This window comes from Pristiophorus japonicus, chromosome 3 (assembly GCF_044704955.1).
Source record: "Pristiophorus japonicus isolate sPriJap1 chromosome 3, sPriJap1.hap1, whole genome shotgun sequence".
NCBI classification, from domain to species: Eukaryota; Metazoa; Chordata; class Chondrichthyes; family Pristiophoridae; genus Pristiophorus; species Pristiophorus japonicus.
Window position 1 is genome coordinate 92723390 of NC_091979.1, and position 26253 is coordinate 92749642.

The 26253-nt window shown below is 43.7% G+C and overlaps 1 protein-coding gene across 2 annotated transcripts in view; it reads right to left on the bottom strand.

The window, feature by feature from the left end:
* Positions 1-26253, bottom strand: part of psmd14 (proteasome 26S subunit, non-ATPase 14) — a 144310-nt gene that overhangs the window by 40788 nt on the left and 77269 nt on the right. For both annotated transcript variants that reach the window (XM_070875540.1, XM_070875541.1), the window contains 2 exons: positions 19821-19928; positions 4387-4461 (listed from right to left, as the gene is read on the bottom strand). In XM_070875540.1, the coding sequence (XP_070731641.1) occupies positions 4387-4461; positions 19821-19928 (183 nt within the window). The remainder of the gene's footprint in view (positions 1-4386; positions 4462-19820; positions 19929-26253) is intronic.

Here is a 26253-nt window from a genome sequence, read left to right on the forward strand (position 1 = left end):
AAGGTAATAAAGTGTTATGGGGAGCGGAAAGAGAAGTGGCGCTGAGTCCATGATCAGATCAGCCATGATCTTATTAAATGGCGGAGCAGGCTCGAGGAACCAAATGGCCTACTGCTGCTCCTATTTCTTATGTTTTTTATGTTCTTATGTGAAAGAAAGGTCGAAGGCTGGACAGTTGAGAGTTCATAAATGCAGTTGTAAAAGAGCCGGGGGAAAGTTTTTTCCAGGGGCGGGCACAGAAGGAGGTAGGGTTGGGGGTGGGCGGGGGGATAGGTGGAAGGTTCAAATCCACTATTATATAACTTAGCAGGTGAGTCAAGAGAGAATTCTTCCAAGTTTTAATCACTCATTAACCTTGCAGCTGGATTAAACAGATGGCGATGAGTATGCTCTGCACCTCCAATTGGTGAAATCACCATCTGATGCCGTGTGTGTTCAGGAAAATGGGGGACAATACAATCACACATTTAAGGCAAGTTGTAGTGTTCATAACGCTGCTCAGAAAGAATTACTGGTATCTACTTAGCAAATGGTCTAATGACTATCCTCGTGGGTAGAATGCATTCTTCGGGGCAGGGAAGTAAGTGAGCACTCTTTGGGGTTGAATTGGCTCCTATCTAGTGATGGGAAATTGGTAGACCCAGTAATCCAACACTTGAGCAAGGCATTTTCTGCTCATTGGCCGAACCAGGAGGCATAGACCTGTCACCGAGGCTGGAATTCTACCCACTCAGCTCCAGCTAACCTCATAATCCAATGCCTTAACAGGTAGGATGATCCTAAATGTACAAGCAAAAGAGTGATAAATGATTTCAGTTAGTTCCTCTTGCTTCATCTATTTATTTCATCTCCCTTTATTGAGAACATGATTGTTTAGAGGTTTTAGCATATTGTATTAATGTAACAATGATTGAGCTATTAAGGCTGGAACAGTGCAGAACTACTTTTCCTGGGCCCCATACTTGCTGGCATTGTTCATGATGCTTTTTACTAAGGCACCACTCCTCCTCCCTTTCAAACTACTCTCCATCTTTCTTTTCCCTCCAACTGCTGCCCATTTTTAACCTCCATTTCCTCTGCAAGGTTCTCAAACTTGACTCTGGATCAGTTCCGATGGACTGGAGGGTAGCTAATGTAACACCACTTTAAAAAAAACGAGGGAGAGAGAAAACAGGTAATTATAGACAGGTTAGCCTGACATCCTGACATCAGTAGTGGGAAAAATGTTGGAATCGATTACTAAAGATGAAATAGCAGTGCATTTGGAAAGCAGTGACAGGATTGGTCCAAGTCAGCATGGATTTAGGAAAGGGAAATCATGCTTGACAAATCTTCTAGAAGTTTTTGAGGATGTAACTAGTAGAGTGGACAAGGGAGAACCAGTGGTGTGTGTATTTGGACTTTCAAAAAGCTTTTGACAAGGTCCCACTCAAGAGATTGGCGTGCAAAATTAAAGCACATGGTATTGGGGGTAATATACTGATGTGGATAGAGAACTGGTTGGCAGACAGGAAGCAGAGAGTCAGGATAAACGGGTCCTTTTCAGAATGGCAGGCAGTGATTAGTAGAGTGCCACAGGGCTCAGTGCTGGGACTCCAGCTATTTACAATATACATTAATGATTTAGATGAAGGAATTGAGTGTAATATCCCCAAGTTTGCAGATGACACTAAACTGGGTGGCGGTGTGAGCTGTGAAGAGGACACTAAGAGGCTGCAGGGTGACTTGGACAGGTTAGGTGAGTGGGCAGATGCGTGGCAGATGCAGTATAATGTGGATAAATGTGAGGTTATCCACTTTGGTGGCAAAAACACAAAGGCAGAATATTATCTGAATAGCGGCAGATTAGGAAAAGAGGAGGTGCAACGAGACCTGGGTGTCATGGTACATCAGTCATTGAAAGTTGGCATGCAGATACAGCAGGCGGTGAAGGCGGCAAATGGTATGTTGGCCTTCATAGCTAGGGGATTTGAGTAAAGGAGCAGGGAGGTAGTACAGGGCCTTAGTGAGGCCTCACCTGGAATATTGTGTTCCGTTTTAGTCTCCTAATCTGAGGAAGGACGTTTTTGCTATTGAGGGAGTGCAGCGAAGGTTCACCAGACTGATTCCCGGGATGGCAGGACTGACATATGAGAAGAGACTGGATCGACTAGGCCTGAATTCACTGAAGTTTAGAAGGATGAGAGGGGATCTCATAGAAACACATCAAATTCTGACGGAACTGGACAGGTTAGATGCAGGAAGAATGTTCCCGATGTTGGGGAAGTCCAGAACCGGGGACACAGTCTAAGGATAAGGGCTAAGCCATTTCGGACTGAGATGAGGAGAAACTTCTTCACTCAGAGAGTTGTTAACCTGTGGAATTCTCTACCGCAGAGAGTTGTTGATGCCAGTTCATTGAATATATTCAAGGGGGAGTTAGATATGGCCCTTACGGCTAAAGGGATCAAGGGGTATGGAGAGAAAGCAGGAAAGGGGTACTGAGGTGAATGATCAGCCATGATCTTATTGAATGGTGGTGCAGGCTCGAAGGGCCTACTCCTGCACCTATTTTCTATGTTTCTATGTTTGTTGTCATCTCCCAGCTCAGCGCCAATCTCTTCCAAAACTCCCTGTTAAAATCCATTCAGTCTGACTTCTACCATGCTTATAACATTCAGAATGCCCTGGCCAAAGTCACAAAGATATTCTCTGTGACTGTGTTGCATTATCCTATTTTGTCATCCTCAATTTCTCCATTGCTTTTTTTTTAAATCCACATCCAAAAGCTGGTAACTGCATTGCACCATTTTAATTCACAACTTTGGGTGAAGCTAGCCCTAACCATACCCCTGGTAAATGCTCCTTATATATGGTTCTTGCTAACTTGCACCTGTTCTCTAGACTTAACTTAATAGGGTGCATTCCTATGTTGGAGAAAGCATGTTCCATAGCAGACAAATGGAAAGTCTAAGGGAACGCGGATCGGGTCGGGTCGGGGGCGGGGGGAGGGAGGTCAGGTTGGGTCGGGTGGGATTCGGGAGCGCGGGTCGAGTCGGGGGGGTGGTGGGAGGGAGAGGGAGGTCAGGTCGGGTGGGGGGAGCGCGGGTCGGGTCGGGTCCTGGGGCGGAGGGTGGGGGGAGTGGGAGTCGGGGGCGGGTCTGGTCCAGGTGCGGGGGGGGGGGGGGGGGGTGGGGAGTCGAGTTGGGTCGGGAGGAAGCAGGAGCTGGGCGTGGGAGGCAGCCTTATGCACGCAGCCCCAGTGAGGCCATTCGGCCAGGGCTAGGGGCTGCGTGCTTCGGGCCCCTCCCACACAGTTTTGGGCGCCTGGAGCTACTGCACATGCGCGCCCACTGTAGCGCGCATGTGCAGAGGTCCCAGCACTGTTTTCAGCTTGTGCTGCGCCACGCCAGGCTCCAGAGGACCTGCAGGGAGCCGGAGAATCTGTAAGTTTTTTTTTAGGCGCACTTTGTGCCGCAAAAAACGGGCGTCCAGGTCGGGACTGCGCCGTTCGAGGCGCGGCCCGAAACTTGGGCCCTAAGAGACTACTTTTAGATTTCGAATTATTCTTCACCTTCCTCTAAAGAAAAAACTATAAGAACTTCAGGTCTTAACACTAAATCTTGTGGGGAGGATAGGGAGTAACCAGAAACATACTTCAAAAAATGCAGATAATTCATACCACAATATGTGGAACAAAAATACATGAACCTCCCAAAATTATAGATTAAAGGAAACAGTTACTGAGAAAAGAATGAAAATCAAGTGAGAAACAATAATTACAATATAGTAGTGCAATTGTAGTCTTGAAACAGTGGCAGCTAACAAGAACAAATAAACTTGCCTTTCAGGGATGGATTCAAAAGGGAATTGGATAAATACTTGAAGGGAAAAAAATTACAAGGCTATGGGAAAAGAGCAGAGGAGTGGGACTAATTGGATAGCTCTATCAAACAATCGGCACAGGCACGATAGGCCGAACAGCCTATTTCTGTGCTATATCATTGTATGATTCTACAGGATTTATACGTGAAAACATCTTAAAATTGTAGTGTTGCTTAGATTTTTCCTCCACAGTGTACAACTGGGCTGTTTCACCGATGCTACATGAACCATCAACTGTTGTTCCTCAGAGTTGGTCAGACCAATGATTAAATATTAAGTTTGCCCACCTCCTTATGACAACTAGTATAGTTGTATTATATAATGAAGCAGCTGCTCTGTAATAGCAAACTTAGATAGTTTGAGAAAATGTGAAATGTGATGAAGGATAATCAATCCAGTGTTCATTTTTTGACGATCAAGGTACGACACATTAAATTTACCATGACACACAAATAGTAAAACAACTGTAAATCCGAAATATCTTTTTAAAAACTTAAAACTATGGTTAATAATTAAACTTGCCTTTTGTTCAAGTTCATTCTTCCGGTAATTGATGGTGATAGAGTAGTAATGTCTATTTAATCCATGAATCAAAGCCTAAAAAAAGTACAAAAATCATAACTGAACAATAAAAATGTGCACATCTACATAACTGAGCTAACCTGCATAATCTGGTTGTTTCAACTTAGTTGCTGAAAATAAAATTGACAGAAGGTGTACTTGGCAACAATTTGCTATACAAACACATTTTATAAGCACACACAATGTGTTTCTCACATCACAGTCAATTATGACCAGATTTGAAAATAATCCTCAAAGTGGAATTCATTCATAAACTCATTTGAAAGAAAAATTCAACTGTCTCCAATGTACTTTTTAGAATAATCTTGTCTACAAGGGTTTCACTGAAAAATACATCAATATGCTGATTTTATTTGAGGATAAACTCTGCCTCACCACTCCCACTGTCCGCATCCCCCCACCCCCCGACCCCCCCACCACCACCACCATACTCAGAACTCCTCTGAATCAATGCCAGATGTTGATTGAGTGGAGCTTTTGGACAACTTGGTCACTAATTTTACTTTGTCACAGGAAGCATTCGGCTTCAGCTTTGTGCATCCTCACAAAAATTTGGCCAAGATGAGCAGCTCAGTGAAATGGGGGAAATCAAATCCACTATACCACAATATGCTCCAATAAAAAGGTAAAAAAATAACTCTTCTCAGCAGCTAGTCGCAGAAACACTGAGAAAATTGCCCAGTTACCTCATAAGCCATTTTAAAATGTTTTGAGAGCACAGAGTTCCTCTGTAAAATCTGTGCAGCCTACAAAAAAACAATGAAGGAAGAAACCTGCTGATGAGGGGGTTGAGAAAAAGAGGAGCAATATTCTCATACATTTTGTTTTTTATTGAATTAAAATTATTAATTCAAAAATCTAAACTAATGTATTAAATTTTATTTTTGTAACTGGGATCTATAATTCACATGCATGCCTTTGTTTACAAGTAGCATGGGACAGCTGTTTACATCTATCTTGCAACCAGAGTTGCTTCAATCACAGAACCAGGAACTAGGTCAAAATATTGACATTGACAGCACTCGCAAGCCATGTGTAAATAATGATTTGTGTAACTTTCTTTTAAGTAAATGAATTAACTTTAGGATATTCTTTAAAAGGTATACTCCACATACCATGAGTAACTTAGCCAATCTATCTGTGCAAAATAACTGCTTTCTTTGATAGTTTTGTTCAGAATTACAATAATTCCCTCCTGTACTAATCTAAGAACCTCCTCCCTACTTCTTTCCCTATTTGGAAAAAAAAAGGCCAAACCTAAGCAGTGGTTAGCATTTAAAGAAATATTTCATAATTCTCAACAGAAATACATTCTATTGAGAAACAGAAACTCCACGGGAAAAGTGATCCATCCGTGGATAACTAAAGATGTCAAGGATAGCATTAGATTGAAAGCAGCAGCTTATAATGTTGCGAAGAATAGTAGTAAGTCTGAGGATTGGGAGTTTCAGAAACCAGCAAAGAATGACCAAAAAATTGATAACAGGGGGAAAATAGAATGAGAGAAAACTAACAAGAAATATAAAGAGATTGTAATAGCTTCTACAAATATGTAAAAAGGAAGAGAGTAGCAAAAGTAAATGTTGGTCTCTTAGTAACTGAGACAGCAGAAATAGGGAATAAGGAAATGGCAGAAATGTTAAACAAATATTTTGTATGTGTCATCACAGTTGAAGACACAAAAAGCATACCAGAAATGGTGGGGAACCAAGGGTCTAATGAGGGTGAGGAACTTAACGTAATTAATATAATTGGAGAAAAAGTACTACAGAAACAAACGGGACTAAAAGCCGACAAATCCCCTGGACCTGATGGCCTACATCTGAGGGTTCTAAGAGGTGGTTGCAAAGATAGTGGATGCATTGGTTTCGATCTTCCACAATTCCCTAGATTCTAGAATGGTCCCAGCGGACTGAAAGTTAGCAAATGTAACACAGCTATTCAAGAAAGGATGGAGAGAGAGAACAGGGAGCTGCAGGTTAGTTAGCCTGACATCAGTCATCAGGAAAATGCTGGAATCCATTGTTAAGGAAGTGGCACCTGGAAAATCATAACATGATTAGGCAAAGTCAACATTGTTTTATGAAAGGGAAATCGTGCTTGACAAATTTATTAGAGTTTTTTGAGGATGTTACTAGCAGGGTAGATCAATTATCATAGGCAGACCCTCGGAATCGAGGAAGACTTGCTTCCACTCTAAAAATGAGTTCTTAGGTGGCTGAACAGTCCAATACGAGAACCACAGTCCCTGGCACAGGTGGGACAGATCGTCGTTGAGGGTAAGGGTGGGTGGGACTGGTTTGCCGCACGCTCTTTCCGCTGCCTGCACGTGATTTCTGTTTGCTCTCGGCGATGAGACTCAAGTTGCTCAGCGCCCTCCCGGATGCATTTCCTCCACTTAGGGCGGTCTTTGGCCAGGGACTCCCAGGTGTCGGTGGGGATGTTGCACTTTATCAGGGAGGCTTTGAGAGTGTCCTTGTAATGTTTCCTCTGCCCACCTTTGGCTCGCTTACCGTGAAGGAGTTCAGAGTAGAGCGCTTGCTTTGGGAGCCTCGTGTCAGGCATGTGAACGATGTGGCCTGCCCAGCGGAGTTGATCAAGCGTGGTCAGTGCTTCAATGCTGGGATGTTGGCCTGATCGAGGACGCTAACGTCCTCCCAGGGGATTTGTAGGATTTTGCAGAGACATCGTTGGTGGTATTTCTCCAGTGACTTGAGGTGTCTACGGTACATGGTCCGTGTCTGCAATACAGGAGGGTGGGTAGTACTACAACCCTGTAGACCATGAGCTTAGTGGTGGATTTGAGGGCCCGGTCTTCAAACACTCTTTTTCTCAGGCGGCCGAAGGCTACGCTGGCACACTGGAGGTGGTGTTGAATCTCGTCGTTAATGTCTGCTCTTGTTGATAAGAGGCTCCCGAGGTATTGGAAATGGTCCACGTTGTCCAGGGCCGTGCCGTGGATTTTGATGACTGGGGGAGGGGGCGGGCGGCAGGGGGTGGGGGGGGGCGCAGTGCGGCGAGTACAGGCTGGTGGAGGACCTTTGGTTTATGGATGTTTAGCGTAAGGGCCATGCTTTTGTATGCCTCAGTAAATACGCTGACTATGACTTGTAGTTCAGTCTCTGTATGTGCGCAGACGCAGGCATTGTCCATGTATTGTAGCTCAACGACAGACGTTGGGGTGGTCTTGAACCTGGCCTGGAGATGGCGAAGGTTGAACAGATTCCCACTGGTTCTGTAGTTTAATTCCACTCCAGCGGGGAGCTTGTTGACTGTGAGGTGGAGTATGGCAGCGAGGAAGATTGAGAAGAGAGTTGGGGCGATGACACAGCCCTGTTTGACACCGATCCGGACGTGAATTGGGTCTGTAATGGATCCGTTGGTAAGGATCACAGCCTGCATGTCATCGTGGAGCAGGCAGAGGATGGTGATGAACCTTTGGGGGCATCTGAAACGGAGGAGGACGCTCCATAGACCCTCACGGTTGACATTGTCAAAAGCCTCTGTAAGGTCGAAGAAAGCCATGTATAAGGACTGATGCTGTTCCCTGCATTTTTCCTGCAGTTGTCGTGCTGTAAAACCATGTCCGTTGTGCCCCGTAGGGGACAAAATCCGCACTGTGACTCCGGGAGGAGCTCCTCAGCCACAGGAAGAAGACGGTTGAGGAGTACTCTAGCGACAACCTTCCCAGTGGCTGATAGTAGGGAGATTCCTCTGTAGTTGCCACAGTCAGACTTGTCCTCTTTTTAAAAGATGGTCACGATCACTGCATCTCTCGGCAAGCTCTCCTCCCTCCAGATGAGAGAGATGAGGTCATGTATTCATGCCAACAGTGCCTCTCCGACATACTTCAGTGCCTCCGCAGGGATTCCATCCGCTCCCGTAGCCTTGTTGGTCCCACACAAGGTCCCACACAAGAGATTAATGTGCAAAGTTAAAGCACATGGGATTGGGGGTAGTGTGCTGACATGGATTGAGAACTGCGAGGAGGATGCTATGAGGCTGCAGAGCGACTTGGATAGGTTAGGTGAGTGGGCAAATGCATGGCAGATGAAGTATAATGTGGATAAATGTGAGGTTATCCACTTTGGTGGTAAAAGCAGAGAGACAGACGATTATCTGAATGGTGACAGATTAGGAAAAGAGGAGGTGCAACGAGACCTGGGTGTCATGGTACATCAGTCATTGAAGGTTGGCATGCAGGTACAGCAGGCGGTTAAGAAAGCAAATGGCATGTTGGCCTTCATAGCTAGGGGATTTGAGTACAGGGGCAGGGAGGTGTTGCTACAGTTGTACAGGGCCTTGGTGAGGCCACACCTGGAGTATTGTGTACAGTTTTGGTCTCCTAACCTGAGGAAGGACATTCTTGCTATCGAGGGAGTGCAGCGAAGGTTCACCAGACTGATTCCAGGGATGGTGGGACTGACCTATCAAGAAAGACTGGATCAACTGGGCTTGTATTCACTGGAGTTCAGAAGAATGAGAGGGGACCTCATAGAAACGTTTAAAATTCTGATGGGTTTAGACAGGTTAGATGCAGGAAGAATGTTCCCAATGGTGGGGAAGTCCAGAACCAGGGGTCACAGTCTAAGGATAAGGGGTAAGCCATTTAGGACCGAGATGAGGAGAAACTTCTTCACCCAGAGAGTGGTGAACCTGTGGAATTCTCTACCACAGAAAGTTGTTGAGGCCAATTCACTAAATATATTCAAAAGGGAGTTAGATGAAGTCCTTACTACTAGGGGGATCAAGGGGTATGGCGAGAAAGCAGGAATGGGGTACTGAAGTTGCATGTTCAGCCATGAACTCATTGAATGGCGGTGCAGGCTAGAAGGGCCGAATGGGCTACTCCTGCACCTATTTTTTATGTTTCTATGTTGTTCTTAAGCTGTCTTACGGCTTTTTCTACCTCGTGCGGTGCTGGGGTAGATAAAGGGGGAACCAGTGGATGTAGTATATTTGGATTTCCAAAAGGCATTCGATAAGGTGCCACATAAAAGGTTATTACACAAGCTCACGGGATTGGAGGTAATATATTTACATGGATAGAAAGCAGAGAGCAGGTTCATTTTCAGGTTGGCAGGCTGTAACTAGTGGGGTGCCGCAAGGATCAGTGCTGGGGCCTCAGCTATTTATAATCTATATTAATGACCAAGATGAAGGGACGGAGTGTAATGTATCCAAGTTTGCTGACGATACAAAGCTAGGTGGAACAATAAGCAGTGAGGTGAACACAAAGAGTCTGCAAAGGGATATAGATAGACTAAGTGAGTTGGCAGTAAAGTGGCAGATGGAGTATAATGTAGGGAAATGTGAGGTTATCCACTTTGGTAGGAAGAATAGAAAATCAGAATATTTTTTAAATGGTGAGAAACTTTTTAAAGTTGCTGTTGAGAGAGATTTGGCTGTCCTCGTGCATGAAACACAGAAAGCTAGCAAGCAATAAGGAAGGTATATTGGCCTTTATTGCAAGGGGGGTTGGAGTATAAGAGTAAGGAAGTTTTGCTGCAATTATACAGGGCCTTCGTGATACGACACCTGGAATACTGTGCACAGTTTTGGTCTCCTTATCTTAGGAAGGATAAACTTGCCTTGGAGGCGGTACAACAAAGGTTCACTGGACTGATTCCTGGGATGTCCTATGATGAGGGATTGCGTAGAATAGGCCTATACTCTCTGGAGTTTAGAAGAATGAAAGGTGATCTCATTGAAACATACAAGATTCTGAAGGGGATTGACGGGGTAGATGCTGAGAGGTTGTTTCCCTTGGATGGAGTGTTGAGAACTAGTGGGCATAATCTCAGGATAAGGGGGAGGTCATTTAAGTCCGAGATGAGGGGGAATTTCTTCACTCAGATGGTTGTGAATCTTTGGAATTCTCTGCTCCAGAGGACTGTAGATGCTGAGTCTTTGAGTAGATTTGTGACTCTAGGAGAATCAAGGGATGTGGAGATCGGGCAGGAAAGTAGAATTGAGGACGATGATCAGCCATGATCTTATTGAATGGCAGAGCAAGCTTGAGGGGCCGTATGGCCTACTCCTGTGCCTAATTCTTCAGTTCTTATGTAAATTTATTGCAGAACATATACGACATCAAGTTCACCAAGTGGACCAAAAAACCTAATTTCCTTTAAGAAGCATAAATATCTTCAGCAGTACAGCTGTTTTTGTATCAAACATAAATGTTCCTCCTTTATAAAATGACTTTTCTACTCAGATGATGCACTCAAAAACAAATCCGTTCATTACAGAATTAGCAAATTATAGTCCAGCGGTATGAAGGCTTGTATCCCTTAATTTTATCAATGTTAGGGATAGAAAAGTTAATTAGGTTTTTAAAAAAAATTAATGCGTGAATTCTTTTGGAGATTGATTTTTTTTAACATGTGTTAATCATGAAAGTTACAGAGAATACCGAGGTAGGAATTTTAACTTAATTACAATGTTAATTACAATTAATCATTGCCTTGACACAGTCATTCATTGGCCTTCTAGGCCAATCAAACTAGGAGCCGCCTGGTGCCTTCAGTACACCTCACAATTCGTCACCATAAACTTCTGTGCATGTGCAAAACATATCAATTAAATATCTGATTAAAATTTAAATGAATTGAGATTAAAAATTTTAATCATGAGCTTATTGACAGTTTTTTAATATTGATATAATATAGGTTGCCTTTGCCACAATACACTTCAGGCAAGCAGGTCCTGGGTTTAAAGTAGATTAAAGTACAGTTTCATCAAGTCACAAACCTTGGGACCGGCCCGACCGACCCCACCCCCCTGACCTCTGGCAGCCCGACCGACTCCTCCTCTCCGGCTTCCCCCCCGCCACCCCGACGGCCCGGAATCCGGAAAGGCCTCGGTCCCGAGGTGTCCGGATTTCGGACGTCACACCTGTATAACTAAACAAAAAGATCTATAGACCATCATGTAGAAATGTGAAGGTTAAATCACTTGCTTAGTAACAAGTATGACAAGGGCAACTAAAAATGCCTTCTCTCTGCTGCTCCAGTGGCCCTGATCATGCCCAGGCAATATACAAGAAAACCCACAACAATCTACGAATCAGTGTGGTTGGTATTAATGAGTAGTCAGTGTATAGATCAATAGATGGTGAAGTGGGGAGGAAGGAGGAAGAAAGATAAAATGCTTCCTAAACAGTAAGAAAGGTTTGGTGTTCTTGACGTTAACACAGTGCAATAACGATTTCTTGTTTGACTGGAGAGACTAATAAAAGCAAGATATCACAAGCTTGAACTAAAGAGAACACCATCCAAAAGCATCTTGGGGCTCAGGACAAAGATTCACCCAATTCTCATGCCAAAGAACAAAAGAAGCTTCAATCACTAAGGTCCCTCGGTATTTGATCGTTTTGGATGGCACCAAAGCCATTGTACAAGCCAAAGATTTGAGGTCTATAATGGCTCCAAGAGAGTTTAACTGAACTTACACCGCACTACTCTGAAGTTTCACTGGACTTAGAAGCTTGAAAAGTGAAGCTGAAATCGAGAGACAGTTATTCTCATCATTCATAAAACCCTTGGCTAAACTGTTGCTAGCAACTTGCATTTATATAGCGTCTTTAACACAGTAAAACGTCCCAAGGTGCTACACAGGAGTTTTATCAAACAAAATTTGACACCGAGTCACAGAAGGAGATATTAGGACAGGTGACCAATAGCTTGGTCAAAGAGGTAGGTTTTAAGGAGCATCTTAAAAGGAGAGATATAGAGGCAAAGGGGTTTAGGGAGGAAATTCCAGAGCTTCGGGCCTTGGCAGCTAAACGGTACAGTGGCAATGATGGAACAAAGAAAATCAGGTATGTGCAAAAATTTGAGGAGCGCAGAGATCTTGGTGAGTTGTAGGGCTGGAGGAGGTTACAAAAATAGGGTGGGAAAAGGCCATGGAGGGATTTGCAAACAAGGATTAGTATTTTAAAATTGAGGCGTTGTCAGACTGGGAACCAATGTAGGTCGGTGATCATAGGGGTGATGGATGAACAGGACTTGGTGCAAGTTAGGATATGGGCAGCAGAGTTTTGGATGAGCTCAAGTTTACAGAGGGTGCAAAGTGGGGGGCCAGCCAGGATAGCATTGGAACTGTCGAGTCTCGAAGTAACAAAGGCATGGAAGAGGGCTTCAGCAGCAAATGAGCTGAAGCAGTGGCAGAGACGGGTGGTGTTACGGAGGTGAAAGTAGTTGATTGAGAGGATACAGGGTCTGAATCTCAGCTCAGGGTCAAATAGGACGCCAAGGTTGTGAACAATCTGGTTCGGCTTTAAGATAGTGGCCAGGGAGAGGGATGGAGTCAGTGGCTAGGGTGCAGGGTTTGTGGCAGGGACCGAAGACATGGCTTTCATCGTCCCTGTTATGTATGAATAAAGAGTCTGACTAGATACTGTGAGCTCAAAGTAAAATGTGACCTTAGTCTTTTATTGCAGGTCTCCAGAGTGCCTCTCCAGCCTGTGAGGCCTCCTTAAGTACAGGTACTCCCACAGGATTGTGGGATCCCTTGGTACTCCAGGGGGTGATCCCTCTGGTGGCTACACAAGGTATTTACAGATTTACATCAAAAACCACACCCCCCCACCAAAGTCAATAGTGTAACTATTTACAGGGCGAGTCGATCTGGGGCCTTTCTTTCCCTGGTCGATCGTCTCGGTGCAAATGCTGGTTTTTGTGAATTGTTTGTTGGGCACTCACTGGGCTGCTGTGCAGCTGGCGTTGCTGGGCTGCCTGGTGTGGTGAATCCTGCTGGGCTGCTGCGGGTGATGGGTTCTGCTTCGTGGTCAATTGCGGTGTCGATTGCCGCTAGTGTGTATGTTGGGGGGTCAAAGAAGGTAGGGTCCAATGTGGGTTGCTCAGGATAGTCCGTGAATCTGAGTTTGATTTAGTCCAAGTGTTTCCAGTGAATGAGTCCATTTTAAAGATTGACCCGAAACACCTACTACCCTCTTTGGCCACAACAGTACCTGGAAGCCACTTGGGACCTTGTCCATAGTTCAACACAAATACAGGATTCATTGATTTCAATTTCGCGGGACACATTTGCGCTATCATGATATGTACTTTGTTGAACCCACCTACTCTCGACCTGTTCATGTAGATCAGGGTGGACTAACGAGAACCTTGTCTTATGTGCCCTTTTCATGAGCAGTTCAGCTGGTGGAATCCCAGTGAGCGAGTGGGGTCTCGTGCGGTAGCTAAGCAGGACTCAGGATAGTCGAGTCTGCAGTGAGCCTTCAGTTACCCTCTTCAAGCTCTGCTTGATGGTTTGCACTGCTCTCTCTGCCTGACCATTGGATGCTGGTTTAAACAGGGCAGATGCAACATGTTTGATCCCATAACGGGTCATGAACTCTTTCAACTCGGCACTGGTACAACATAGCCCGTTGTCGCTCACAAGGACATCAGGCAGGGCGTGGATGGTAAACATGGCGCGCAGGCTTTCAGTGGTGGCAGCGGACGTGCTTACCGACATTATCTCACATTCAATCCATTTGGAGTACGCATCTACAACCACTAGGAATATGTTACCCAAAAACGGGCCTGCATAATCGAATTGGATTCTGGACCACGGTTTGGAGAGCCAAGACCATAAACTTACTGGCGCCTTCCTGGGTGCATTGCTTAACTGCGAGCATGTGTTACATTTGTGCACGCAGGACTCTAAGTCCGCATCGATACCGGGCCACCACACGTGGGATCTGGCTATCGCTTTCATCATTACAATGCTGAGGTGAGTACTGTGGAGATCACTGATGAAAGTGTCCCTACCCTTCTTGGGGACCACTACCTGATTACTCCACAGAAGGCAGTCTGTCTGCCTGTACAGACATTTCATCGTTGCACCGCTGGTACGGCTTTATCTCTTCCTGCATTTCCAATGGGACACTGGACCAGCTCCCGTGCAGCACATAATTTTTTACTAGGGACAGTAAGGGGTCCTGGCTCGTCCAGCTTCTAATCTGTTGGGCTGTGACGGGTGATTGCTCACTCTCGAATGTTTCCATTACCATGTGGTGTATGTGGTTTTTTGGACTTTCAAAAGGCTTTTGACAAGGTCCCACACAAGAGATTGGTGTGAAAAATCAAAGCACGTGGTATTGGGGATAATGTACTGACGTGGATAGGAACTGGTTGGCAGACAGGAAGCAGAGAGTCGGGATAAAGGGGTCCTTTTCAGAATGGCAGGCAGTGACTAGTGGAGTGCCGCAGGGCTCAGTGCTGGGACCCCAGCTCTTTACAATATACATGAACAATTTAGATGAAGGAATTGAGTGTAATATCTCCAAGTTTGCAGATGACACTAAACTGGGTGCCGGTGTGAGCTGTGAGGAGGACGCTAAGAGGCTGCAGGTTGACTTGGACAGGTTAGTTGAGTAGGCAAATGCATGGCAGATGCAGTATAATGTGGATAAATGTGAGGTTATCCACTTTGGGGGCAAAAACACGAAGGCAGAATATTATCTGAATGGCGGCAGATTAGGAAAAGGGGAGGTGCAACGAGACCTGGGTGTCATGGTACGTCAGTCATTGAAAGCTGGCATGCAGGTACAGCAGGCAGTGAAGGCGGCAAATGGTATGTTGACCTTCATAGCTAGGGGTTTTGAGTATAGGAGCAGGGAGGTCTTACTGCAGTTGTACACGGTCTTGGTGAGGCCTCACCTGGAATATTGTGTTCAGTTTTGGTCTTCTAATCTGAGGAAGAATGTTCTTGCTATTGAGGGAGTGCAGCGAAGGTTTACCAGACTGATTCCAGGGGTGGCTGGACTGACATATGAGGAGAGACGATATCGACTGGGCCTGTATTCACTGGAGTTAAGAATGAGAGGGGCTCTCATAGAAGCATATAAAATTCTGACGGGACAGGACAGGATAGATGCAGGAAGAATATTCCCGATGTTGGGGAAGTCCAGAACCAGGGGCCACAGTCTAAGGATAAGGGGTAAGCCATTTAGGACCGAGATGAGGAGAAACCTCTTCACTCAGAGAGTTGTTAACCTGTGGAATTCTCTACCACAGAGAGTTGTTGATGCCAGTTCATTAGATATATTCAAGAGGGAGTTAGATATGGCCCTTATGGCTAAGGGATCAAGGGATATGGAGAGTATGGAGAGAAAGCAGGAAAGGGGTACTGAAGTGAATGATCAGTCATGATCTTAGTGAATGGTGGTGCAGGTCGAAGGGCCAAATGGCCTACCCCTGCACCTATTTTCTATGTTTCTATGAATAAAGAGTCTGACTAGATACTGTGAACTCAAAGTAAAGTGTGACCGTAGTCTTTTATTACAGGTCTTCAGAGTGCCTCTCCAGCCTGTGAGGCCTCCTTAAGTACAGGTGCTCCCAAGGGATTTGAGATCCCTTGGGACTCCAGGGGATGAGCCCTCTGGTGGCTTCACAAGGTATTTACAGGTTTACATATATAATAGCCCCAATATTTCATTTGAGTACATTTCTGCTCATCCAATACTGGATGTCGACCAAACAGCATGACAAATAAGAGGCAGTGGAGGAATCGCAAGAGGTGGTAGTGAGGTAGAACTGGGTGTATTGTCATTGTACATGTGGAACCTGATGTGTTTTTGGATAATGTCGCTGAGGGGCAGCATGTAGATGGAGGATGGAGAAAGCATAGGAGATTCAGCAGCTGGCCGACAGCCATGATGTGCGAGGATTCTTCACCGCAATCAAGTCCATCCACGGCCCAAGCACCCAATGCCCCACCCCACTGCTGGCCAAGAACGGGAGACACTCATGAAGGACACCGAGGCTGACAGGACCAGCTGGAAGGAACACTTTGAAGATCTCCTTAATCGAGACTCTGCCTTTGACATGAGTGTCTTCGACTCCATCCCGCAACATACTACCCACTACCACTTCAGCACGAGCCAGCCCTGCACGAGGTAGAAATGGCCATCCGTCAGCTCAAGAACAAAAAGGCATCGGGAGCGGGTGGAATTCCCGTTGAGGCACTAAAATATGGCGGAGAGGCACTATTGGCACGAATGCATGACCTCATCTCTCTCATCTGGGAGGAGGAGAGCATGCCGGGAGATCTCAGAGATGCAGTTATCGTGACCGTCTTTAAAAAAGGGGATAAGTCCGACTATGGCAACTCCAGAGGAATCTTCCCATTATCAGCCACTGGGAAAGACATCGCTCGAATCCTCCTCAACCATCTTCTCACTGTGGCCGAGGCGCTCCTCCCGGAATCACAGTGTGGATTCCGTCCACTACGGGGTACAACGAACATGACCTTTGCGGCGTGACAACTGCAAGAGAAATGCAGGGAACAGCACCAACCCTTGTACATTGCCTTCTTTGACCTTACAAAGGTCTTTGACATTGTTAACCGTGAGGGACTATGGATCGTCCTCCTCCGTTTCGGCTGCCCCCAAAGGTTTGTCACCATCCTCCGCCTGCTCCACGACGACATGCTAGCCGTGATCCTGACCAACGGTAGACCACAGACCCAATCCACGTCCGGACCGAGGTCAAGCAGGGCTGCGTCATCGTGCCAACCCTCTTCTCAATCTTCCTCGCTGCAATGCTCCACCTCGCACTCAACAAGCTCCCCGCTGGAGTGGAGCTAAACTATAGAACCAATGGGAACCTCTTCAACCTACGTCGCCTCAAGCCAGATCCCAAGACCATCCCATCCTCTGTCGTCGAGCTACAGGTCGCGGACGACGCTTGTGTCTGCGCACATTCAGAGGCTGAACTCCCAAGTCATAGTCAACATCTTCACCGAGGCGTATGAAAGCATGGGCCTTACGCTAAACATCCGTGAGACAAAGATCCTCCACCAACCTGACCCCATCACACAGCACTGCCCCCAGCCACCAAGATCCACGGCGCGGCCCTCGACAACGTGACCACTTTCTATAACTCGGGAGGCTATTATCAGCAAGAGCAGACATAGACGACGAGGTTCAACACCGCCTCCAGTGCGCCACGCAGCCTTGAGCCGCCTGAGGAAGAGAGTGTTCGAAGATCAGGCCCTCAAATCTGGCATGGTCTACAGGGCTGTAGTGATACCCACCCTCCTATAGTGCTCAGAGACGTGGACCATATACAGCAGACACCTCAAATCGCCGGAGAAATGCCACCAACGATGTCTCCGCAAGATCCTGAAAATCCCCTGGGAGGACAGACGCATCAACGTTAGTGTTCTTGATCAGGCCAACATCCCCAGCATCGAAGCACTGACCACACTCAACCAGCTCCATTGGGCAGGCCACAGTGTTCGCATGCCTGACACAAGACTTCCAAAGCAAGCGCTCTACTCGAAACTCCTACACGGCAAGCAAGCCCCAGGTGGGCAGAGGAAACGTTTCAAGGACGCCCTCAAAGCCTCCTTGATAAAGTGCAACATCCCCACCGACACCTGGGAGTCCCTGGCCAAAGACCGTCCTAAGTGGAGGAAGTGCATCGGGAGGGCGTTGAGCACCTCGAGTCTCATCGCCGAGTGCATGCAGAAAACAAGCGTAGGTCGTGGAAGGAGCATGCGGCTAACCAGACTCCCCACCCGTCCTATCCTTCAACGACTGTCTGTCCCACCTGTGACAGACTGTAATTCCCGTATTGGACTGTTCAGTCACATGAGAACTCACTTTTGGAGTGGAAGCAAGTCTTCCTTTATTTCGAGGGAGTGCCTATGATGGTGATGTAGATGAGAAATAGGAGGGAGCCTAGGATAGATCCTTGGGGGAACACCAGAGGTAACGGTGCGGGAAAAATAATCCATTGCAAGTGATTCTCTGGCTATGACTAGATCGATAGCAATGGAACCAGGTGAGGGCAGTCCCACCCAGCTGGATAGTGGAGGAGAGGTGGTCGAGGAGGATGGTGTTATCAACTGTGTCAAAGGCTGCAGACAGGTCAAGAAGAATGAGGAGGGCGATGTCATTTGTGACTTTAATAAAGGTCATGTCAGTGCTGTGGTAACAAATGTGTACATTTTTTAATTAACAGAAGCAAAGAAAAATGATCATTTTTTGAATGTGAATAAGAGGTACGGTTTACCCTCTAACAATAGTGCTGTTCCTCTCCGTTATTAAATAGGGACATCGGTGTAAGTTAATTAATTTATATGTCTGCTAACCAACATCAACCTTTGCAGTGTTCTTGCTAAAACGTACTGATTGCAATTTTTCATTTTATTTTTTCCAACCTTGTTGCTGCTGAGTTTTACCATTGGTTAACAAAGAACACAACAGGTCAAGACTTAATTAAACTTTAACTTTCAGTTTCAATTAACAAGTGCTCCACAAAATCTGATGGTAACTACTCACCACATTGTACTTCCTGTCTGATGTTATCAGAACATGTCTAGATCAAATCTTCTTCCCTAAAATTGGTGTCTCATGGACTTTATGAAGAAATCCTTAAACAGGGAATCATTTTTAAACAATTTTTCTTAAAATTGACCTTTTTGGAACACAAAGGGGCCTTTATCTTTAGATGGATATTCCTTCTTAGGTAACAGGTGCAGTTAAATATATTTCATCAAAGGGCATAAAATACTCATAGAAACCTAGAAAATAGGTGCAGGAGTAGGCCATTCAGCCCTTCGAGCCTGCACCACCATTCAATAAGATCATGGCTGATCATTCACCTCAGTACCCCTTTCTTGCTTTCTCTCCATAGCCCTTGATCCCTTTAGCCGTAAGGGCCACAGCCAACTCCCTCTTGAATATATCCAATGAAGTGGCATCAACAACTCTCTGCGGCAGGGAATTCCACAGGTTAACAACTCTCTGAGTGAAGAAGTTTCTCCTCATCTCAGTCCTAAATGGCCTACTCGCCTTGCATATTGATTTAACTCTCTATCTGCAGAATACCATTCCTGTAGTAATGATTTGGAACAATGTTATGAAATTAACGAGAGGGGTCAGGGAACTATTCTCCTGAAACATGCATGTATGGACTTGTCTATGCCCAGTCAAAACCCCTGGCACATTTTCTGCTCATTATCTTTTAGTTTTATAGACGTCAATAAAAGTACAATTTCAAACAATAAGCCGAGATCCCCTACAGATCTTCATGCTTACTATTATAATAGCACTAATGCTCTTTTTTTCATTGCAGTGATTAATTAGGGCTTGCAAATCAAAAAGTCAGATAAAAATAGTGTTATATAGGATCTAACGTAATCTGAAATGGCCAGGCCCGAGTGTTATTAGCGCAAAATACGCAAGACTATAGAGTATGGTTGATATAACATAAACCAGACCTTTCAAAATATAAAAGATCCAATTTTCTTCTTCAGTAAATGCTTCTATGATAAAATATAAAATCTGCATTCTCAAAAATTGTTCCTTATAACCACATAAATTGAAATGTTAATTTACTGCTGGATATATTTACCTGGATAGATGGCTTGTTGAGATGACCAAGATTTGAAGTTGTTTGCCTCGGCTCATGTCCTAACACCATCATATTAGCATTGATCAGTCTAAAGGCATCAATAACAACCTATTTGAAGAAAGGAAAGAAAAGTCATTCCATTTTAGTTTAAGAGAAAACCTTGGTGTCACATCTGGCTTTGGCTCCTATCCAGACAAAGACTTAATGAAAAACCAAACAGAAGGAATTTCCTGCTGATTGTGCCATCGGCACACCACTTTATAACTTGTAATGCAAGGTGACATCAATTAAACACATAATTTGTATGCAGCATCAGTGGGGGAATATATAGTTATGAAAGTGTGTTTGCTCATCTTACAGCCTAGTTATCCAAATAATTATTTTTAGCCCACATGTTTTGGGAAGAACATAATGTAATTCATTCACCTCATCTTGATATAATAACCGAATAGTCTGTTGTTCTTGCATATATTTACCAGCCAGATCCCATCTAATCAATATGAATGACAGGGAGTGAATAAGACTGAAAGTGAGCACAGGCTAAGGGATTATATGTAAAGCCCAGCCCTGTCACATCAATGAAATGATCACAATACTCGAAATGACAACAAAATTATTGCCAGCAAGGAACTCCCTCTTGCATTCTACTCTAGTCATATGCCTTTGCTTACCCTGCCCAAGTAAAGAGTCTGTCCCTTGTCTGATAGATTAAGACGTCCCTCATTAGTGTCACAATCAGGACAAAAACAAAGCATGATAAACTGAAGGCAAGGTCATCTGTGATTCACGACAAGTTACTTTGTAGCTAGCTAGCTTTACAGTATCAATAAAATATTAATATGGATATTTTATAGTATTAGACAGTAATAAACTACCCAAAGCTATCCATACACAATAAAAGGTCATTTTGAATGTTTATTCCAAATATTCCATTTGAACTACAATATTTGCAATCTATCTGAAATAGAAATAAATTAGAAAATGTCCTTTTTATGCATCAACTATACAAAATTGTGGGTTTCTACCCTGTCTCCATCTAAATACCCTAAAGCCCACCACAAGACTTCTCTCTGGTGACACTGGAAGCAATCTTTTTCCAGCTCAAGACTTCCAGTGTCGGAGCAAATCAGCTTCTGCTATTGAAGAGAGAATACTACTCATCCACAGAGAACTGCATGGACAATCACTGCGGTTATTAAGCCCTTATTAGTTTATTTTACCTCAGATATGTGTACCCATCATCCCAGGTGAATTCAGTTTACCTTTCTCCTGAGTTATCTGTTTTAAATCACATTTTCACACACTCTATTTTTTATAATGAGATAAGCATCTGAAATATTCAGTTCAAATTCAGTTTACAAACCCTGAAAATGACCACAATGGATCAGGAACAAATAGTATACGAGTACAGTAATATATTAGATATGCTGGATTTATGGCACAAGTATATTAGAAGCAGAACTAGTTCACCAGATTAGGAAGTACGTACGGTGGAGTTTTAGTCAATTAACTATTACAGAAGCTCAGTATTTAAGATATTGGACAATATTCTCATTTTTATAACGTTTTAAAATGTTTTAGTATTAAGTAGCTTTATTTCTATAATATTGTTCATTTCAGCATCAGAGTAAACAAAGTTTTCCTAAATCTACTAACAATCCAATTTTTAATATCTTTCTTCAAAAATAAACCTGTTCCTAGTCTTCACCACCTAGACTTCACAACAAACCTTCCTCCCCATCCCCTCACCCGCACTTCAACCTACTGATTTTGCTGGAACTGCGGCAAAACTCGTCTTCCTCAACCTCAGCTCAAACATTCAAACAATACACAAATCTGTACAAAATTACTGCACTAAGGGGACAAGATGGTGAGCATAGGACAACAAACCAACTTTAGGAGGACATAGAATCATTTGGATATTGCAGAAATCTTCAATAACTATAGAATAAGCCTAACTTTCAACTCATTACTTCGATAAAACCAGTTATCATTGGCAAATTTCAAAATTAGTAGTATTCTGCAACCAATAGCCAACAATTTTCCATCAATGTTTAGCAAATGTCACTATCTTTGCCAAATGTCACCGAAGTTGGAAAGGAATCCCGCTCCTAATCGCTATCCCTGCTTTCACGTGCAAGCATGGATTTTGAGTGAGAACAGATGTGATGCCTCCCATGGTCAAATAGCGTGGCACTCATTTTCACAGATTATATATTTTTGTTTAACAATAAGTGTTGTGGAAAACTGGCTATGAGGACTGAGTCCAACAGTGAAAAGCCTGAATTAATCGCACTATCGCTAAAACACTTGAGAATTAATGACTGCATCGAAGAATGTTAATTCAGTTCCATCATAACCGCCAGATTTAGGAAATCTCAGTCAGCCTTACGTGATTTTTTTCATATACATGTGCCTACGTTTTAAGATCCATTTTACAATGTAAAATTGAGCAGATTTTTGAGACAAATCTACTCAAGTCATTTTTATTTATTTTTAAAAAACACACCTATGTTTTGGGTTCATTTTTCAATGTAAAATTATGTCACTTTAGATGAAGGAAAATATTAATGTTAAAAGTTTTAATAATTGTAGTATTCTCCATTTTTGTTTTACATCAAAGCAATCAATGCTGAGGTTTACCACTAAAATATTTTTGGTACTCAGTGAAATGACAGTTGTAATACTATACTAATACTATTCACATTTTGCAACCAACTACACTACCTGTTCAGAGTGGAGAGTAATTATGTTAAGAATGCAAACTTAATTATGAAAAAAATAAATCAAGCCTAATTTTAAGGTTCAATTGTTAAGTTGATTGCATGTAAAGCACCAGCAAAACTGAACCACAGGGCAACTCAACAAATCCACTCTGTCCACGGCAATGTGTGAAATGAGTAAAAATCTTCAAAACTGGTCACAGATATGCGACCACTATCTCCCAGTACAATATTATTCAATTAAACTGTTAAACTGTGAACTAAAAATATTTCCCAATAACAGATCTTAAATATTATAAATTTAAACAGATTAATTCACTTGAAATATATTCAAGGATAGAAGTATTTAATGCAAATTGACCCAATCACGATAGCAATTCCTTCGAGGCAAACAACACATAAATAACTGCCTACCTGAAATTACACCTGAATAAAGAAAACAGAAACAAACAGCCTACCAGTTCATAAAGAAGTTGTACTGTAATTGCTTCCTCGGTAGCAGAATGATTCCATTCTTCCCCAAGCAATCATCCTCCTTAAGTAGGGCATATTAATATAATAGACTCATTAATGTCCAGCACGTTAATGAGCACAAGGTAAGCGAGGTGTTAATTACACTGCAGTGAGTTTCAGAAATGGCCCTGGTGGAACTCCTTTTAACCATGCATAACCCTCCTATGGACTCTCTTTCAGTATTTTTTTTGAAGAGAACTGTGATGTAAACAGCAAATTGGTCACCTTGCCAATAGGTCTTAAAATATAATACAACTTACAAGTTATAGCTGAGGTTAAGGGAGATAAATAACAAGACTGACACAATTGATAATGGAGATATGTAACACACCGTATGGTATAAAATACTAGTTGTGGCCCATTACAGTTTATATTTAAGTCCTCTTACAAACATACAATGACATTATTTTTGTTAACTATATCATTGATTTCCTACAAATCTTGCGCGTACCTATTGCTAAAACATTTGATTTAAAACATGCTGCAAAATAGTGATTTGAGAACATTTTTCGCATCTGCGATCGGTGCAATCTAGAAGTAGAGATGTAGGGCCCAAGTTTCCACACGATAAAAAACGGGCACCCCTCTCGCGCCTAAAACGGCACCGAAAAAAAACCTCGCGATTCTGGAGCGTTCTGCAGCTCCTTGTCTGCCTGGCGCGGCGCCCAGGGGGGCGGAGCCTACACTCGCGCCGATTTTGTAAGTGGGAGGGGGCGGGTACTATTTAAATTAGTTTTTTCTTGCCGGCAACACTGCACGTGCGCGTTGGAGCGTTCGCGCACGCGCAGTGTGAAGGAAACATTGGCACTCGGCCATTTTTGTAGTTCTTTGTAGCTGTTTAATTTTTGAACATTTTTTAATAAAAGCACATTGCCATCAGCACATCAGCACTTGCAGCCTTCTCACTGTCTCCTTTCCCCCCTCCCCCGCGGGAAGAACGGGCGCCTCCTTCCCCACCCGCGGGAAAGAATGGGCGCCTCCCCCCACCCTGCGGGAAGAACGGGCGCCTCCCCCCCTGCGGGAAAGAACGGGCGCCTCCTACCCCCCCCCCCCCGCGGGAAGAACGGGCGCCTCCTACCCCCCCCCCCCCCCCGCGGGAAGAACGGGCGCCTCCTCCCCCCCCGCGGGAAGAACGGGCGCCTCCTTCCCCCCCCCCCCCCCCCCCCGCGGGAAGAACGAGCGTCTTCCCCACCCGCGGGAAGAACGGGCGCCTCCTTCCCCCCCCCCCCCCGCGGGAAGAACGAGCGTCTTCCCCACCCGCGGGAAGAACGGGCGCCTCAGGCTGACTGCAGAATTCTCCGTGCCTGAAGCACTTTCACACAGGTAGGAAGATGGTTTATTTAATCTTTTCTTTGCTTATAAATGTTTATTCAGGTTGGATTTATTTGTATAATATTTGTAGAAGTATAAATAAGGATTTATTGTAGAATTTAATGACTTCCCTTTCCCCCCCACCTCGTTCTGGACGCCTAATTTGTAACCTGCGCCTGATTTTTTAATGTGTAGAACAGGTTTTTTCAGTTCTACAAAAATCTTCACTTGCTCCATTCCAACTTAGTTTGGAGTACGTTTTCACTGTGGAAACTTTGAAAATAGGCGTCAGTGGCCGGACACGCCCCCTTTTGAAGAAAAAATTCTGTTCCAAAGTAGAACTGTTCTACCTGACTAGAACTGCAGAAAAAAATGTGGAGAATTGCGATTTCTAAGATAGTCCGTTCTCCACCAGTTGCTCCTAAAAATCAGGCGCAAATCATGTGGAAACTTGGGCCCGTAGTGAAAGAATTTAATATGGGCTAGATTTTTGAGATATAAAAAAATGGAGTGTTAACTGTTTATCAAGAACAAGTTGGTTTAACAGATGTGCACTTAGAATGATGACGGTGAAAGTGGGGATGTCAACCGCAAAACTACGCTATCAAATTAAAGTTACCCATCTTATATATTTACGATGCTACTGAGCTAAAAAAGAACATTTTAACTTTAGAAAGTGTGCACGTGTGAATTGTTAAATGCTGCACACTGCAGTAAGATTTAAAAGTGGCAATTGCATATTGCATACATTTTGTGTTAAATTGAAAGTCTTCTTCCTCCCAATCTGCAAATTTGGCATCTACATGCTCTTCCTCATCTTCCTGCATCATCTTCACTACATTTAAATCAAGACTCTTTGCAGTATGCCGCTCTAACTCATTCTTTTTTAAGTCTCTAAAACTATGGAACATCTAACGTGTCCCTTAATCTTTCTTTCCTCTGACAATACCCACTATGGACACAAGTCCATCTCCTTAGTGTGGCAACAAAAATTGGAGCCAACAGTTCTGCAGCTGCACAAATTAAAATCAAACTGAACTCATCGTTCACTAACTTTACAAACACAAATAACCTGTGGCTGTATGTATGTGATGAAGATTTAAACACGTATTTAATGCTGATTTGAAATATTTTGTTCAAAAACCAAATGTTGACAAACCTGACATTTTATTTTTAAATAGTTACCTGTAAGCTTTTCAAAGTCATAACTACACAAACCTACTTTTAACAGAACCATTATCAGTTCCGTTAGCTCTAGGAAGGAACTAATTTTGCTTTTTCTGCTGATTATCACTTTGTGTAGTTGGGTAGACCAATAGATTTTTATTGCTCGGGTTTGTTAAATTCATGTTAAAGGTCTGTTTTCTTGTTGAATAAATCTGGTTCTTATGCTGCTGTCTATTTCATAGAACTAGACTTTAATGGCACCTTTAGTCTAAGCAGCACCCACAGATCAAAACATAGGACTAAGTGGGGGCTGATGATGCTATTTACATGTGTGATTCCTGCTGTCTTCTTGTTAGTAGCTTTAATATAATGGAAGACCTTGTCTGATTTGTAATTAACACATCTTTATTGGAGAGATGTTTGGAAGTGATTGCTGTGAATTTACTGGTAGCAAGATAAACATAAGCAGACACCATTTTCTGTTATGAGAGCAATTTTGTAACTAAGATCAATAAATTGCCATGTAATATTCAAAGAAGAGGCTGAATCATATTTATGTAACCCTATATTTTGGAGAAAGTATGCACTCACTTTGACCCTGCAAATATAATTAGCCTGTAGCAATGGGGACTTGGTTAGCTTTATTCTTTACAAATTGTCATTACTGGAAGCAGATGTTGCATGTCGATCATAATTAAAAATGTTTTTTTTTTATTGTG